Consider the following 18455-nt stretch of genomic DNA (forward strand, 5'->3'; position numbering starts at 1 on the left):
TAACCGCTCACCTGCCTGCTGGCCTGATCGCTCTCTAACTGCCCTCCCCTGCTGGTCTGATCACCGCCTAACTGCTCTCCCCTGCTGGCATGATCACCCCTAACCGCCTCTGCCTTGGCCCCTGCCACTGTGGCTTTGTCTGGAAGATGTCCGATCTAATTAGCATATTACCCTTTTATTAGTATAGATTCTGGCAAACTTTAAAGAAAGGACATGCAATTTAATTAATGTCAGCTGTTCATCTGGATTACATGTTAACTTCAGAAAGAATTACCATAGACTTTTTTTGTGGACTTGAGTTGTCTCTCTTTTTGTTTGTTTATAACTTTTGGAAACACTCACTTCTTTTCCCTCTGTATTCATGTGCAGGTTATGTGGGTATGCAATTTGTGCCGAAAACAACAAGAAATCCTCACCAAGTCAGGAGCCTGGTTCTATAATAGTGGACCTAATACCCCACAGCAACCTGATCAAAAGGCTCTCCGAGGACTGCGGAATGAGGAGGCGCCTCAGGAGAAGAAAGCAAAACTGCACGAGCAGGCCCAGTTCCAAGGACCCTCAGGTGACTTATCTGTACCTGCCGTGGAGAAAAGTCGATCTCACGGGCTCACCAGACAGGATTCTATTAAAAATGGGTCAGGAGTGAAGCACCAAATTGCCAGTGACATAGCTTCAGACAGGTAAACATTTTGCTTCATCTTTAGGTAAACATTACTACTTCTAATCTTTATTTCAAACAGAAATACAAATACATGAAATGTTTAGGCAACCAGTTGTCCAAATGTAATGTCAATGTCCATATGTTTTGTATAAAAGTGATGGAAGTGATGTGTAGGACTTTAGCTATGACAGGTTTGAACAATGTTAGGTTTGATGAGGGAGTGTTAGGTTATCAGGTTTTCCAGAAAAAGAAGTGAAATAAAACAGGGAACTTAGATGGGATGTTACTGTCAGAGGGAAGAAACTGGGGTAAGAGCAATGAGAATGAAGAAGAGGCTGGATCGATAAGACTGGCTGGAAGTGGGGAAGAGAATGGGGAAGGTTAACATTATTTCTAAAGGTTCTACCCTGGGCTGAAGGATGCGGTGGTTTTCCAAGCAGGTAACACAGGTAAAGGGTTTTATGAATTTGATCTACCTATGGCCTAACTCTGTTATTACTATTTTGGCTCAGTTTTATGGCCTTTTCCTTGACAAAAGTGTTAGACTTTTAACAATAGTTTATGGTTCTTATATTTCCTGCCTTTGGAAGGAGAAGAATGAAAAGATTTCCAAGGGAGGATTATTTTTCTGGTCCATATTTCTATTTTTGAATTAAAATTTTAAAGGAAAATCTGGTTTATATCGTATGTATTATTCAGAAATGGCAGGGACGTTTCTGGGTGAACAAATATGAAGTCATGCACTTGTGGAAAAACAAATCTGAATTGTACTTACAGGGTGGTGGGTTCTGAACAGTGTTAAAACAGGTAAGATAAGTGGGAGTCCCTTCAGATGGTGCCTAAAGCCGTCACACAGATGTGTTGCTAATGTCTTGGAAGAATAATAAAATGATGATGCACCAGTTTTGTGGGGTTTTTTTTTTGGCAAAAGTGAAACAGACAATGCAATTCTATCTTTGGAAAAGGCCATGGTGATTTCATGGCTGGAGTACTATGAACACATCTCAGTGCAGAATCTCAGGAAGCCAAGAATTTTAAGGTAGGAAGATCATCTTAGATTGAGAACTTAAGCACACAAAGGTTTGAGGGCAGATAGTTTATTTGGGTGGCAATCTCAGAAACCACCAGTAGGGGAGTGGAAAATGATCCAATTAAGAGAAAGAACACAATACTGGGTGCATTTGAGAGCAGATTACCTCTTTTGGCGATTGTGTCTCAGTCTTACTGGTACTTCTAGGAGACGGGGTATCATGACCTCAGAGTTATTCCACGTGATGGGCTAGGAAGCTGGGGTATTTATCCATAATTCTCTGTTGTTATTGGCCTAGGTCTGTTCCTGGGGAGGGGGGCGGGGCTTGTTAACGCTCTGGCCAAGCATGTTTCTGTTGCCAGAGAAAGCACTCAGGCAGAGTATTACAAATATAATCACAAGAAGCTTCTATGTAGAGAATGGTGAATGATGAAGCAGTGTTGGTTGGGACAGTAGCAGTATCTGTAAAGTGGCAGCCATAATGGCCAAGGTATATGAGCTTAGATGAAGAAAATGATGTTAACCAATGGAGGTAGGATTTTAAACGAATGACTTAATAAAATAGATAACATTGGCTCATTCTTCAAAATAGATAGCTACATTAGATCATCTCCTTTGGAGGTTAGAAAGGTAGGTTTAGGAAGAATAAAAGGAAATACTAAAATACTGGGTCACATAATAGTTTTTAAAGCTTTAGAATGCATATCATTAGGAAGTTGTGGATGTTAAAAATAAGTCCAACAAACTTATGAGTAATTAATTCATCATTGTAGGAAACTAGAAATATAGCACTAATCTTTGAAGAATGATTAAGAACAAATATATATTCTCCAATATTATCTGTTAATGCTTGTTTCTTTGACAGAGTACTAGCCTGAATAAACAGTACAATTCGACCCACTGTGGGGAAGCAAGATGTAGTTACTTTTTTTCTTTTTGCCTACTGCCTCTGGCTGCCATTACTAATAGAAGCATACTTTAATGACTCAATGTATTCTATAATTATGTCCTTCCTTTCTTTTTCTAAATATATTTTTATTGATTTCAGAGAGGAAGGGAGTGGGAGAGAGGGTTAGAAACATCAACGATGAGAGAGAATCATTGATCGGCTGCCTCCTGCACGCCCCACACTGGGGATCGAGCCTGCAACCTGGGCATGTACCCTGACGGGGAATCCAACTGTGACCTCCTGGTTCATAGGTCAATGCTCAGTCACTGAGCCACACCAGCTGGGCCATGTCCTTTCTTTCTGAAGCTCACATAAGTCAAACCAATAGCTCCTCTTGTTTATAAGAAATACTACTAGTCAGGGAAGAAGTTAAGAGTTTAATATCAAATTTGGAAGTTATGCCTAGAAAATGGAATTGGTTATAATTTATATAAACTTTTGGAAGATTCATTTTTTTCCCCAGAATAATTCAGTCCCCTTACTATAAACAAAAAGAGCATTTGTTTTATTATTTTTAAATGCAGATTCTGTAGTAGTTTATTAGGCATGTATCTATAAACCCTTTGAATTCTTTCCCCTGGAGCAGGAGGTCTACAAACTATGTTCCTGGGGCTCTATCTGGCTTGCCCCCTGTGTTTTTGTAAATAAAGTTTTATTGAGACACAGCCACAACTATTTATTTACTTATTGTCTATGGCTACATAGACTCAGCTACAACTCCAGAGTTGAGTATTAGTTATAAGAGGCCATATGGCTCTCATAACCTAAAATATTTACTCTCTGACCCTTTACAGAAAAGTTTGCCACCTCCTGCCTTAGAGAGTAAGTAGTTATTTTCTTATTTACTAGAGGCCTGGTGCACAAATTCTTGCACCAGTGGGGTCCCTCAGCCTGGCCTGCGGGAAACCGGCTCTCCGACATCCCCCGAGGGTCCTAGATTGCAAGAGGGCACAGGCCAGGCCGAGGGACCTCACTGGTGCATGATTGGGGCCAGGGAGGGATGCGGGAGGTTGGCCAGCCAGGGAGGGACCGGCGCAGGAGGGTTCCAGGGCGTGTCCGGCCCTTCTCGCTCAGTCCTGATCGGCTGGACCCCAGCAGCAAGCTAACCTACTGGTTGGAGCGTCTGCCCTCTGGTGGTCAGTGCACGTCATAGTGAGCAATTGAGCCACCTTAGCATATCATTAGCATATTACACTTTGATTGGTTGAACAGATAACCAGATGACTGGACACTTAGCATATTAGGCTTTTATTATATAGGATTATTATTTTAAAATAAGTTTTTATTGATTTCAAAAAGAGAGGAGGGGAGAGGGAGAGAGAGATAGAAACATCAATGATGTGAGAGAATCGTTCCTCGGCTGCCTCCTACATGCCCCACACTGGCAGTCGAGCCCGCAACCCGGGCATGTGCCCTGGCCTGGAATCTAACTGGCGACTTCCTGGCGCATGGGACTATGTTCAATCAACTGAGCCACACTGGCTGGGCAGTAGTTATTTTAATGCTGTTGAAATTTCTCCTTTCTTTACTCAGTTTTTTTGTTACTATTTAAATCGTTTCAGTTAAGCCTGTTTACTTATTCCTCATCCTCTTCCCAATTCTTCCTCCTCCTCTTCCTCTCTGCCTCCTCCCCTCCTCACTCCACATCTCACCCTTTATCCCTCTTTTTTTTTGCCTTCATTTCTCTCTCTCTTCCTTCTTACCAGAATGGGTCTTCTAGGAGCATTTAAGTTGAACAGTGAAATGGAGCTACTGATAAGGAATATAACTCCAGTTTAAAGTATTATTAATCATTTGTTTCTTCAGTACCATTCAAAAACCATTCTAGTGCCCTCAAAAGAGAAGCTTCGGTTCAATTAAATTTAAATCTTTATGGACCTAGAACTATGATTGAAAAATAGAAAAGTATGTTATGTTTCCTAATTTTAAGGAGCTTTAGTGTAATTTGTAACTACCTGCTACAGTAGTTTTGACCTATTTCTGACTTTTTAGTTCTACAGGCGCTTTCCTCATAGCCTGTTAGAATTAATTGAGTTAATAAATACCAACTTGACCCAAGACCTTAGCTTTGAGTTAATGAATATTTACTTAGTTCCTTTATTCATAAAAATGGCAAATGTTTATTATCAACTTAAATGCAAAATATTGTTAGAGATTTTCAAGTGTTTTTTTAATTTCAAAATACTTTTGAAATAATCATTTTTTATGTGCAATTTGCTTACCCTTACAAGGTCTACCATGAGTGCCTAGTGGTTTCTTAGCCTTTAAATTACATGCATAACATGGCGATCTTATTAAAATATAAATTTGAATTTGGTAGGTCTGAGGGAGGACCCGACAGTCTGTATTTCTAATTAGCTTCTAAGGGATGTCAATACTGCTAGTGCAGAGTAGGAGCAAGGCACAAAAGCATCTCGAAATACATTAGCGAGGGAAACACCCCTGGCCTTTCATAGCTTAGTGGCAGATAGAGAGGCATAACAGAGTGAAATTTTGTGGTTCTTAGAGGCAACATAATTCCACATTTATTTAGTGGGGGACAGATGTGGAACCAGCTACCTGGTGGCAGGTTGAATACATTCATATAGCTGCAAGCATCTGGCTCCTTTATTATGATATATAGTAAATACCTAAGCATTTAAACATTGCTTATTTAAATATGTTTTAATTATTATAACCTACTTATTTACTTCCCATTTATTATAGTTACACATGCTTAGCTCTTGTTCCACTATACTTATCGAGTGAGCAATCTTTACTTCCTACTGATTTGAGATGCCATTTTAGTCATGTATATTGGTTATTATATGTTAGGGTATATTTATAGGTGTTCTGTATTGTTCTTTTGACCAATCTGTTCAACACTTATATATAGTTTCAAAAATCCCATTTCCGTTACTTAAGCAAACTCAACTATTAGTTGTTGAAAGCAAGAAACTTGGCAACATGAACTTTACTAGTACCTTTAATTTCATAGTTATTTAACTGCAATCTACATTGTGGTATGTATTGGATTATGAGTGGGAAGATTTGTTTTTAACAATAATACTTCTTCTAGTTTATTAGCTTGAATATATTAGTGGCCAGAGTGAAAAGGAGAAGAGAAATAGGAATTATGATAGAAAGGGAGAATGAAAGATCCTTTCCCCATAATACACTGTTGGAAATTGCACTCTAAGTCAAATGACAGGGATCCTTTCAACTTTTGAAATGATTATATATAAACCTGTATTCATTATTTTTGCCACCAGATGGCGAAGTTGCACCCTAAAAGCAGAACTTTACCAGTAATTCTGTGATTATATAATTGCAGAGGTGGTTTTAGACCAGTAAGTGGATTAAGTTGGTACTTGAGATTGTAAAAAAACAGGACTTCTTGTGTAACATTGCTTTTCCTCTTGAAATATGATATATATTCTCAATTGTTTATCTCTAATTCTGAGATCTCCGTGAACCAGACTTGTATTTACATCTGAAGGTGTACAGTCTTACCTTTCCCCCCACAAATACTTCAAAATTAAAATATTCTGAGTCGAAGTACCTATTTATTCCCAAGTAGCAGCTTCTTTGTCATTCCCTAGCCTTGCTGATAGCAACATCATTTGTTCTGCTTCCTAAATTAAGATACTTAGGTATTCATTTTCTAATCTTGATTTTCATATTCAGTTAGTATTTACTTAAGTTTTTGGTCAGTTCCATCTCTGTTATATCTCTTGTATTCCACCCTTCCTTTCCAATGTGGATATTGTCACTTCCCTGTTTATAAATTAACCAAGTCTAGCTTTCTTTCTGGCTTCCTGCTTCCCAGTTCATTTGCTTTTCTTCATATTCTATGTTGTTTCCAGAATTATGATTTTAAGTATAGATATGCTGAAGTCATTTACTTGCTCACTTTTGAGGCCTTCCCATCATTGATCAGCTGCTTCCTGCATGCCCCCCACTGGGGATCGAGCCTGCAACCCAGGCATGTGCCCTGACCAGGAATCGAACCGTGACCTCCAGGTTCATAGGTCAATGCTCAACCACTGAGCCACGCCGGCTGGTTCTAAATTTTACTTTTCCTTCAAAGTCCAACTCAAGTATCCCTACTTACATGAAGCTTTCTTATTTTCCAGCAAGAATTATATTTTTTGCTGATAAAGGATACCTTTATGTATATAATTCCTTTGTTTATATTTATATATTTCAGCATTCACCACTGTCTGCCCTTTTAGTATACTTGTTGTCAGTGTTTCTTTCCCTCTTACTAAATTTTGAACAACTGGAGGGCATACTGTCCTTTACATCTTTGTTTCTGTACATGCCTAGTTTAGGTTCTAGAAATAGCAGGTATTCACTGAACATTTTTTTCCTTTTTATTAAATTTATTGGGTGACACTGATTAATAAAATCACACAAGTTTCAGATGCACAGATACACAACACATCACCTGTACGTTGTATTGTGTGTTCACATCCCATGTCAAATCTTTTTCCATCACCATTTATCTTCCCTATACCCACTGCCACCTTCCCCTACCCTTCTTTTCAGCAATCACCGCACTGTTGTCTGTGTCCATGAGTGCTCATTGAATATTGAAATAAATTGAATCACTGAGCTGACAATTAGATAACCAGGTCTTTCTCTTATCTTTTACCTATTACAACTGTGCTGTGTTTACAACAATTGAATTTATTTATAGAATCCAGTACTGTATTTTCCCCTGCCTCCTAGATTAAGATAACTAAATTATTGGTGGTTACATATAAGATTTGTCTCTAGAATTCTGCCGTTTTTTAGACATCCGCAATGATGATGGGCATTTTAAGTGCTTTAACAGAATGAGATAGTTTGATAGAATAGTTCTTTCCAGTTTAACCTTTTGCATGTTCCATACATGATCTATATTTAGAACTATGTTTTCTTTCAATTTCAACTCACCTTTATATCATCTGCCTGTATCTTTGAAATAATTTCAGTGACATTCCTCTATGTCTCTGTCTGGATTTGGAGACTTTTTACTTTTCATGTAGAGACATTTGATCATAGTTATTTTCCTTTGCCTTATAGAAGTTTCACCTTTTAGTCTCCTGTCCTCTCGGTTTGTCTTTCTTATTCAAAATCTAAGGAAGTTAATTCTTTTAGAGTATAAGTTTAATATATTGATCACTTGAAGTACAGTGAGTCCTCTCTTAATGTTGTCAGTAAGTTCTGCAACTTTAAGGGGAACAAAACATAATGAAACCAGTTTTACCATAGGCTAGTTGATATAAAAAAGAGTTAAGTTCCTACAGCATCTTCTCAATGCTATAATGAAACAATGTTGAGTGAAACGAACTGAATGGAAGGAGGTTATTTGAAGACCTCCTTTAGTTGCTTTTCAGTCATACTTCAAATATTATAACCCAATATCCATTCTCCTAATAGTGACATTTGATTGACTGAGACTCTATTTACTACTATTTCTTGAAAGCGTCTATAAATTATTTTTTTTAACAAGCTTCTTTTGAGTGTCATATATTCCCTTATAAAACTATATATAGTTGTGTTTTGGTATTAATAATTATATCAAGAAAAATGCTTTAGTAGTAACATTAGAAGGAAAGTGAAGCTAGAAACACAGTAAGATGGGGTAATTTGTTGGCCAATGGTGGTGGTTTTGCTAGCCAGCTGCATTCTTTTTTAAGCTTTTGCTGATAAAATCGTTGGTTAACACTGAAATTACTATTTTTGAGACTCCTTAATCTATTCCAACACTACTGTGCATCTTGGATAACTCAAGTCATTCATACATTAAAAGTATAAAATTTAATAAATTATAACAGGTTATTAACTAATATTAGCATATATGCTCACATAATCCTTTCCCACTGATTTTACAGATTTATTGGTAGCAGAAGTGTATGTGTGAGTCTGTACAGTGGACCCTGGGAGTATATTGCTTCTAGTCTGACTTTTATGGCAATATTAATGTTATAGACTGACATTTAGGGCATCTCACCCACCTCTCCCCTTACCCTTTGGCTCTCCCGATATATACAAAGTGAAGCAGTTCTGATATTGGTCAAAGAGGTCATGGGTAAAGCTACAAAATTGGACTGTCATACTGAGGTGGACAAGGGTGAGGGTTGGTGAGTGTAAAAACTGTGTTTTAGATTTTTTAGTAAAGTGAATAAAGTGGTAACAAATGAAACTGATTTGAGGTACATGCCTACTTGCATTTTGTTCACTGCATATTTTCATCTTTTATGGCTGATGGGATAGGAGAGGCCTGGGATGAAACAGTTGGGAACTGCCCTCAAAGGGACCAGACACTAGATTTGTCTTGCTGAGTACTGAAGCTTAACGAGCAAGAATAGTCTTTTTAAGGCTCATATAAGGTTTAGCATATCTCACTAGAATTAAAATCAAAGCTTCAAATGCAGATAATGTTACACTTTCTTACTTGATAACTTTAATTGTTCAAGGATTTAGGCATCTAAATTTATGAATCCATAATAACATGAATAATGGTTTGTCATGGTGGAGCCTTAGACATTTTTTATACTCATTTACACTGTAGCATCTGTGCTTATATTCTCTGCCTTTCTGCGTGTTACTATAGATAAGCACTCCCTGACCTAGCTTTGCAGAGTACCCTCCTATTTTTGTCTATTTAAGAATATAGCTCCTGCAATTCTCAGAAGTTGTGAAAGTATGGGTTTGGGTGGGGAATAGTTAAACATTTACAAATATAAATGATTATACTTCGAAATTTCAAGCTAAATGTTATGGAAAGATGAATAACTTGAATAATTTCTTCAGTTTTAAATTTCACTCTATATAGGGTGCATGACTACTGCTTACTGGTTTTAAAATGAGAAAGCTACTTGCAGAAAGTAAATTACTTATCTTTTATCATGTGTCAAATATAAGAGGAAGCAAATACAAAAGGCAGCTGAGATTAGAGCAGTGGTTCTCAAACTTTTTGGTCTTGGGACCGCTTTGCAATCTTAAAAATGATTGAGGACCACATAGAGATTTTGTTTATATGGATAATGTTTATGGATATTTACTACATTAGAAATAAAAACAGAAAAGAATTAAAATATATCTTAATTAATTTCAAAACAACAATAAACCCAGTGCATTTTCACTAATCGTATCGAGTGGATAGAATTCTACGTTGACCTGCAATGAGTTTTACTCTTACCTCAAGTATGTATGGAACCTATGACTTGCTTCTAGCTAGTAGACTAGACGATGGGAATAGTTAAACATTTACAAATACAAATATAAATTCCCCTTCTGTGTTTGCATTACATTGTGTGAGACTGTGTCTTAGTCGGAAGCAGGAGAGGCTTCTGCTGGCTTTGAAGTAAGCTACCATGTTGGAAAGGTCTGTGAGCCACCGTATTGCAGGAAACTGCGGGGGCGTTTCTAGGAGCCGAGAACATTCCTGGCTGCCAGCCAGCAGGTAAATGGGACCTCAGTCTTAGAGCCAGAAGGAACTGAATTCTGCCAACAATCACTGGAGCTTGGAAAAGGATCTGGAACTCTAGAAAAAAACGTGGCCTGGCCACCACCTTGGTTATATCCTTTAAACCAGGGGTCCTCAAACTTCTTAAACAGGGGGCCAGTTCACTGTCCCTCAGACCGTTGGAGGGCCGGACTATAGTTTAAAAAAAAACCTATGAACAAACTCCTATGCACACTGCACATATCTTATTTTGAAGTAAAAAAACAAAACGGGAACAAATACAATATTTGTATTTGCATGTGGCCCGCTGGCCGTAGTTTGAGGACCCCTGCTTTAAACCATGCTTGGACTACAGAAGCTGTAAGATGAAAAGTGGGATTTGTATGTTTTGTTTTTTTTTAAGCCATCAAGATTGTGGTGACTTGTTTTGCAGGAAGAGGAAACTAATAGAACATATTTTTAAAAAGAAAGGAATAGTTAGTGAGAAAATTGGCATTATTTTACTCTTTTTTGCAAATCCCTTTAATGTATGAGCTAGTGGAAGACAGCTGGATTCTTTCATCTCCTGTATTCAATTTCTTGGGATAGCATAAATGATGTAACCCCCGGAAACTCCGCTGTATACCCATGAGAGAATGGGAGTTCAAAAGGGAAGTAACATTTTAGTGTTATTATGAATATAGGTTTGACCTTGCAGATTCTTGTGAGAGTCTTAGGGACCTCCCTGAGGTCACTAGACTGCATTTTCTTAGAATTGCCAGATTAGAAATTTTTAGTCATCTCCTATTCCATCACCAATAGAGTATTTAGTTGTATCTGGGCAGGGTTATATAAGACAGACTAACCTATACGGAACTCTCAGCTTCCTTGCTTATTTTTCACTTGATTTCTGGGTATGCCCTTGAGTTTGTCCATGTGGTTTATTTCGTCATGGTAAGCAAATAATCTTTACTACCTTTGGTTTCTAGGAGAAATAGGTAGCAAAATGTTGAATAGGTGGTGGATTGGGACAAGGTTTTTCTTGAAATGATCCTGGCATCTTTTGACGGTAGCATTTACCTACAAAGGTGCTGTAGCCATTGAGAGATTTGATTTAAAACTCAAGAGGAGTTTTTTAAATGTATTTTTTAAATTTGTAAGACATTTACAGAAATTGTCTCATTTTATTTTTAGTGATATATACTCATTCCTAAGTGTGTATATATGTATGCATCACTTGGTAATGGTAGTAGTGCGTATTTCTCTTGTTTTCATTTTAATTTTGTGTGATCTCTTTCATCACTAGAAATCCTGAGGAATGACTTAGTTTCCGACATCTCAAGATAGCTCAATGTATAACGAATTGCTTTTGTCCTAAGATTTGGGATACAGTTTTTTGTTAGGAACATTAATAGAGAGTCATGTGGATTTCTTCTTTAGTAATCCAAGGCTTCTCTAATTTAAAAAAAATGCAGCAAAAACAAATCGTGTAGAGAATAAACATTGTTGCTACGTATAATCGAGTATTTTTATTTCTGTGACATATACCCACATGCTTTATTTGACACAGTTGGAAGTTGGAAGGTGTGATTTGGAGCATTTTGTCTGGAAAGAAGATCTTTGAAGGTTGGTTTGAAGGTTATTGGTGGAACAGTTCTCACTGTGCTTACCTAATTACACAGTGCTTGAACTGGAAAATTAAACTTAAGGGTACCCTCCCCCTCTCTACTGATACAATCCCCTGCCACTTTTTTTCTTTTCAGTTCTTTTTTTTTTACTATAGTTCCACCTGAGCAGTTTTTTGTTTGTCTGTTTCTTCGATATTAGTTTTCAACTTATTTTTCCTCAATAATATTTTCAGATTCTTCTTGAAACTTCTGTTTATCCAATCTCTTTAATGTTAGTCTCCTTTTTCTGTGCATGAGAACTGATTTGTGTTGATAGAGCAAGATTGACCAATTTTAGTTATATCTCTCAGAAAAAGTTTGTATTTTTCATACGACTAAGACTGTAAGACTATGGGATATATGGACTCAAAATTGTTGTGATGTAAAATAACTTCTTAACTTCTGTGATATATATCTGAAATTCATTTATATAAATTATTTGACATGATTAAAAGTTTTGAGGCATGATTAAAATCCCTGTCTAGAAAGTAGTAGGAAACCTGTTTTTTTTTTCTGGTTGACTTTGCTTAATAAGAATCAGAGTCATATGAATAGGAAGGATTATAAAAGTTGGATCTTTCTCATTTTAGTTTTTCCCCTAAATATATTTTGATCCAGTGTTTATTCTCTCAAAATATATGGGATTTGGAAATTATGTTTATTTCCAAAGTCTACATTGACCTTCTCATTTGTATTTTCACAGCATACTTTCTCTTACATTCTGGGACACTTATGAACTGTGAAGTTAGTTTGCATTTTAAATGAGAGCATCCATAAGGAGTTGCTGAATGTCGAAGACGTGGTAGTATTATGTAAGGAGGACTGGCCTGAGAGGAAGGAGATGTGCATGCTCATTCTAACTCCATCACCAACCACCTGGACCAAAAAATGCATCTTACTTCCTTTCTGTAAAATGAAGGAGTTACTATTCTATTCTAAATGTGCTAGGATACCATTGTTTAACATGGAGCCCTCGGGGGATGTCCCACTGACGGCCTTGGTGGTGCAGTGGAGGCAGGAGAAGCTCCCGCTGCCACCTGTGCTCGCCAGCCATGAGCCGGGCTTCTGGATGAGCAGTGCTCCCCCTGTGGGAGCGCACTGACCCCAGGGGGCAGCTCCTGTGTTGAGCATCTGCCCCCTGGTGGTCAGTGCGCATCATAGCCACCAGTCGTTCTGCTGTTAGGGTCATTTTGCATATTACCCTTTTATTATATAGGAAGGATTCTATTGTGTAGAGAATGGTTTGTAGGGTAAGAATTGATGCGGAGAGAAGTTAGGAGTCTATTGAAGTAATCTAGGAGAGAGTTGTTGGTAGTTTGAACTAGAATTGTAGTAACAAGATGGAAATGTGGATTTATGCTTCATTTAGAAGGTGGAGTTAATAGAAATTACTTCTGTTAGATTGGATATGTGTGGTCGGGCATTAAAGAAAGAAATATCTTCTAGATAAATCATGATGTTCTAACCACTGAGTCACACTGGCCAGGGCTCTGTGTCCATTTTTAAGGGGCAGGCATATCTAACTACATTTTTTAAGTTGTTAGGACTGAATCAGAATACATGTAAATTTGCATGACTTTATTTGCATAAGGTGTCCTGCTTTGGCTGAACCAAGACTAAAAAGGGGAGAAGGTTGATGAAGGAAAGTTAGAAGATATCTGCTCCCAGTCCTTATTGGTGGGTCCTATAGAATGAGTGATTTTAGGCTAAAAGAGCCTGAGAATTTTCAGAATTGTTTTGAAGCACAGGGTCACAAGCAGTAATTATCCAAATTCCAGATGACAGAATATGTAACATGGAATTGGTCATTTTTCTTAAACACTGTCTTTTATTGGCTTCTAGGCTACCATACTCTCCTGATTTCCCTTCTACTTCTGTGGCTGCTCCTCTTTTCTCTCCTTCACTCATGTCTTCTTTACCTGATGGCTTTATGTGGAAATAGTTCCCTGGTGCTTTGTCTTATAATGCACCCCCGACATTTTGAACTTTCTTTTTTGGGTGATTTCATGTACTCTCTTGGTTAAAATTATTACTACTATGCTGATGCTTCTTGAATTAATATCTTCAGCTGAGAACTGTCTTCTGAACTCCAGAGTGACACACTCAACTGCATACTCATCTGTCTTTTTAGCTATCTTGCATGCTACTTAAATTCTACAACTCATCATCTTCCCCTTCCTTCTCCCTTAATGTGCTCCTCCTTTAGCATTCTCTGTCTCAGCAGGTTTTAAGACTATATGCTTGGTTACTTAAGAGAGAAATCTGAGAGTCATTTTTGACTTCTCTCTTGACCTTCATACACCACCTCCCACCCCTGTGGCAAATCAATCATTATGTCTTGTTGATTCAACATCTACTGTTTTAATGCTCCTTTATCTCCATCTTATTGTGATCACTTTAATCCAAGCCAACCAATGTCTTTTTTTGACTACTGTATTAGCTTTCCAATTGATCTCCCTGCATCCACATATAGTGAAATAATATTTTGCTATGTTTTTAGTGCCTTCATTTTCCCACTTTTTCATGTGTAATGACTAGAAGGAAATTGCTTGAAAGAAAGAAATTGCAGATGGGAACTCTTGGTGGCCAGTATTATTGCAGAGTATTTTATTGTTCCCATATTTTGCTAAACACGTTTATAGTTGTGCCAATGATTATTCTTTCCAATTTTCTTAAGATAACAATGTGCAGTCTGTATTTCTCTACTGAAGAATCTAGGGACACTTGGAAGTTATTAGGTAGCGGAGGTGCCTTGTGAAGACATTTTGCAAGCTTAGGTGTGAGTGCTTGGAGTCTCAAGGCTATAAATATCCCTTATACTGTGGTTCTTGGTGAATGTAGCTATTAGAGAAGGAGTTGGATCTTATTCATATTCATACAGCTCCCGAAATTGTGGTGTTGCTTTCAGGGACTCTCTTGATAGTTATCAAGGGAGCATATACTCAGTCGCAAGACTGGAGAGACTTGACAAATTGTGTTTTCAGAGATCTTGGTTCTCTTTCCTCTAAACCAGCGGTTCTCAACCCCTTTGGGGATCAAACGACCCTTTCACAGGGGTCACCTAAGACCATCGGAAAACACATAGATAATTACATATTGTTTTTGTGATTAATCACTATGCGTTAATTATGTTTAATTTGTAACAATTAAACTGGGGGTCACTACAACATGAGGAACTGTATTAAAGGGTCGTGGCATTAGGAAGGTTGAGAACCACTGCTCTAGACCATGGAATCTCTGTGCGTCAGAGAGTCACTCTGGACATTTTTGTTCTTGAGCTTACATCTAGGATTGGTACTCAGTAACCTAACTCTTGCATCCAATGGGAAAGATATTTCTGCTGCTGCCGGTTTGTAGGTATAGGAACTGCCTTGATGAGTTACCCTTTGAGACAGCATGAAGGGACCTGGAGAGTATGATGCTAAGTGAAATAAGCCAGTCAGAGAAAGATAAGTGTCACCTGATCTCACTCATATGTGGAATCTAATGAACAAAATAAACTGATGAACAGAAGAGATGCAGAGACATGGAAGCATGCACCAGACTGATGAATCTCAGAGGGAAGGGGGGCAGGAGGATATTAACCAAAGAACTTACATGCATATATGCATAACTCTTGGACACAGAAAATAGTTCGGTGAAGGCCTGGGGAGGGAGCAGGGAGGAGGGGGGAGAGTTAGGGGATATCTGTAATACTTTGAACAATAAAGATAAATTAAAAAAAGAGTTGCTCTGGCACTGGACTGTTGAAGCAACCCTGTAATACGTCTCATAATGCAGCTCACACCAAAAACTCCATAGGATTAGCCCTCACATTTCTGGTCTAGAAAGAGGAGTCAGATGATAACGATGGTGGTGTGGCTTCATACATTTGTGGAGCTTTCTCTATTCCTTTCTGAACTAGATGGTAGAAACTGTAGGGTATCTGTTCTGTAGCAATGGTCAAAACGAGATAGAGTTCAAGCCCCAGGAAATACTATTTTTGTGCAGCAGAAAACAACTGAGCATCAACATGCTTTTAAAACAAATACCGTATGATCTCACTAATATGTGGAATCTAATGAACAAAATAAACTGACCAACAAAATGGAACCAGAAGCATGGATACATGGAACAGAGTGGCTGGTGCCCGAGGGGATGGGGGTGGGGTGACTGGATAAAGAAGGTGAAGGGATTATATGCACACCCCATGGACGTGGACAATAGTGTGGTAAAGGCCAAGGGAGGGGGAGGCAGGGGTGGGTGGAGGTGGGCAAAGGAGGAGAAGAGGAGGACACCTGCAATAATGTCAACATTAAACATTTTAAATAAAAATTGTGAAAAAAGCATGTTAATGAAAACTGCTGTAGGTATTTTGAACTAAACTTTTGTGATTTTTATTTGAAATCTTTAGATTTATAGTGTGCCTTTTGGGTCTGGGCTAGTCTGTCTTCTGTACCTGGATATACTGTGCGGCCCACACTGAGTTGAAGCGTCTATATACCGTTGCTAATGGATATAGGTATCTTTATTGAATGCCCTTCCCCCACCCCTTTTTGGAAGTTTTGTCACCTGCCTTTTATTTTTTTGCTTACTTGTTATCCCTGAGATGAATGGGTCTGTGGTTTTGGCTTAGGGAAATATTATAATGCCAGACTTTCATTTGCAAAATATGTAATAATTTACCTGGTTCTCTGGACCATAATTCTTCTAAGCCCAAGATTTCTTTTTAAAATATATTTTTATTGATTTCAGAGAGGAAGGGAGAGGGAGAGAGAGATAGAAACATCAATGATGATAGAGAATCATTGATTGGCTGCCTCCTGCACACCCCCTATTGGGGATTGAGCCTGCAACCTGGGCATGTGCCATTGACCGGAATCGAACCTGGGACCTTTCATTCCACAGGCTGACGCTCTATCCACTGAGCCACACCGGCTAGGGCTAAGCCCAAGATTTTAATGAGTCAGATGCTACAGATAGTCAGTGGAACAAGAATAATGCAATGGAAGAGTAGTGCAGTTATTTCAATGATGTAGATAAAACTACAGATCTATATTTTAATAAGATGAAAAATTTCTTTAGCATTTCATGGATTATACATATTGTATACCATATGGTTTCATTAATTGATCAGCTATGTTTAGATGTTTACATGTATGGAGCATTATAATAGAAAAGATTTGGTACTCTTAAAAATTCAAAATAAAGCCAGACATCTTTAAAACTGTAAAATTTAAGTGTTCTCAAGAAAGTGACATTTGAGCCCTTAGGGATGAAGAGGAGCAGGTGAAAGCTGAAGAAATCACTTGTGGGATATTGAGGGTACGAAGAGGAAGCCTTCCAGTAGTGCCTGTTGGTAGTGAGACCTAGAGAAAGGCAGTAGCTACATTGTTTGCTCTTTCAAAGGAGTTATTTTAATGCTCATTCCAGTGATGTTTCCATTGCTTAGACCATTTTTGAAAGTTTTCCTGACCTTGCCTTCAGATCCTGTTTTGAAACACAAAAGAAATTTTTCTCTTTAAAAACAAAGAATGTTTTGCTGTGTAATCAACCTCTTATTTAATAGACTTGCTTCAAAAGGGCTTTTGATTATTTATAAAAATTGAATCTACCCATGGGGGCATATATTTATACGTTTTATCACAGATAGTATGAGCTTTGAAATTGAGAATTTTAAAAATCTATATGTTTCAATTTATAGAAATTGATTTTTTCAGAAATGTGAGAAATTTTGAGATGTTTGCTCTAACCGAAATATCCTTGATTGATCACTGGTTTTTCAGTTCATCTACAGAGACTGGTCTGTTCACAAATCGATGTGTGTATTTGTGTGTGTGTGTGTGTGTGTATGTGCCCGTGTGTGTATGTAGGCAGTAGAGAGAAGGAGAGGTAAGGAGCATTTGAAATGGAGTCCATAGTTGAAGACCTTCATTCAAATATTTTACAAGCTGTGTGATCTTCAGTCCCCTACAGCTTCAATATGATTTCACTTATATGTGGAATCTAATGAACGAAATAAACAAACAAAATAGAAACAGACTCATAGATACAGCAAACAGACCAACAGCTGTCAGAGGGGAGGGAGGTTGGGGGCTGGGTAAAAAAGGTGAAGGGATTAAGCAAAAAGAAACCACAAAAAAACTTGTAGACACAGACAACAGTATGGTGATTAACAGAGGGAAGGAGGGGTGAGGGGAGGTAGAAGAGGGTGAAAGGGAGGTAAGTGGGGATGGAAGGAGATGACTTTGGGTGGTGAACACTCAATACTGTATGCAGATGATGTATTATAGGATTGTACACATAAAACCTATATAATTTTATTAACCAATAAATTCAATAAAAATTAAAAACAAATTTTAAAAAATTATAGCAACATTACCACCCACTTATGTTTTCTGGATATTAAAAAATAGATTTAGAAGTACTTTGTCAACGAAAAAATACTTTATGTGTGTATATATATTTCATAATTAGATTAGTGTGCACCTATAAAAGTTATTGCTTAAATAATAAGCAAAATAGGAGCACTTTTAATTGAGGACAAACCCCATAATTGGACATCTTAGTTTATAAAAAAAATTAGTTGTTTAAAATTTTATGTTATAGAATATTTATTTTTGTGTCATTTAAAATGTGTATTATTACATGCTTATTCTGTATTGTTCTTTTGTTGACATGTTTACTCATGTCAAAAAAGAATTCACCAGTTAAAAAAAAAACTTCTTAGTGTATTTACATGCCTATTTATT

At 37.6% G+C, this 18455-nt stretch overlaps 1 protein-coding gene across 7 annotated transcripts in view; it reads left to right on the top strand.

Moving 5' to 3' along the window:
* Positions 1–18455, top strand: part of RIMS2 (regulating synaptic membrane exocytosis 2) — a 304062-nt gene that overhangs the window by 40501 nt on the left and 245106 nt on the right. For all 7 annotated transcript variants that reach the window (XM_005879299.2, XM_014550249.1, XM_014550250.1 and 4 more), the window contains one exon: positions 370–680. In XM_005879299.2, coding sequence (XP_005879361.2) covers positions 370–680 — 311 coding nt within the window. The remainder of the gene's footprint in view (positions 1–369; positions 681–18455) is intronic.

This window comes from Myotis brandtii, unplaced genomic scaffold (assembly GCF_000412655.1).
Source record: "Myotis brandtii unplaced genomic scaffold, ASM41265v1 scaffold59, whole genome shotgun sequence".
NCBI classification, from domain to species: domain Eukaryota; kingdom Metazoa; phylum Chordata; class Mammalia; order Chiroptera; family Vespertilionidae; genus Myotis; species Myotis brandtii.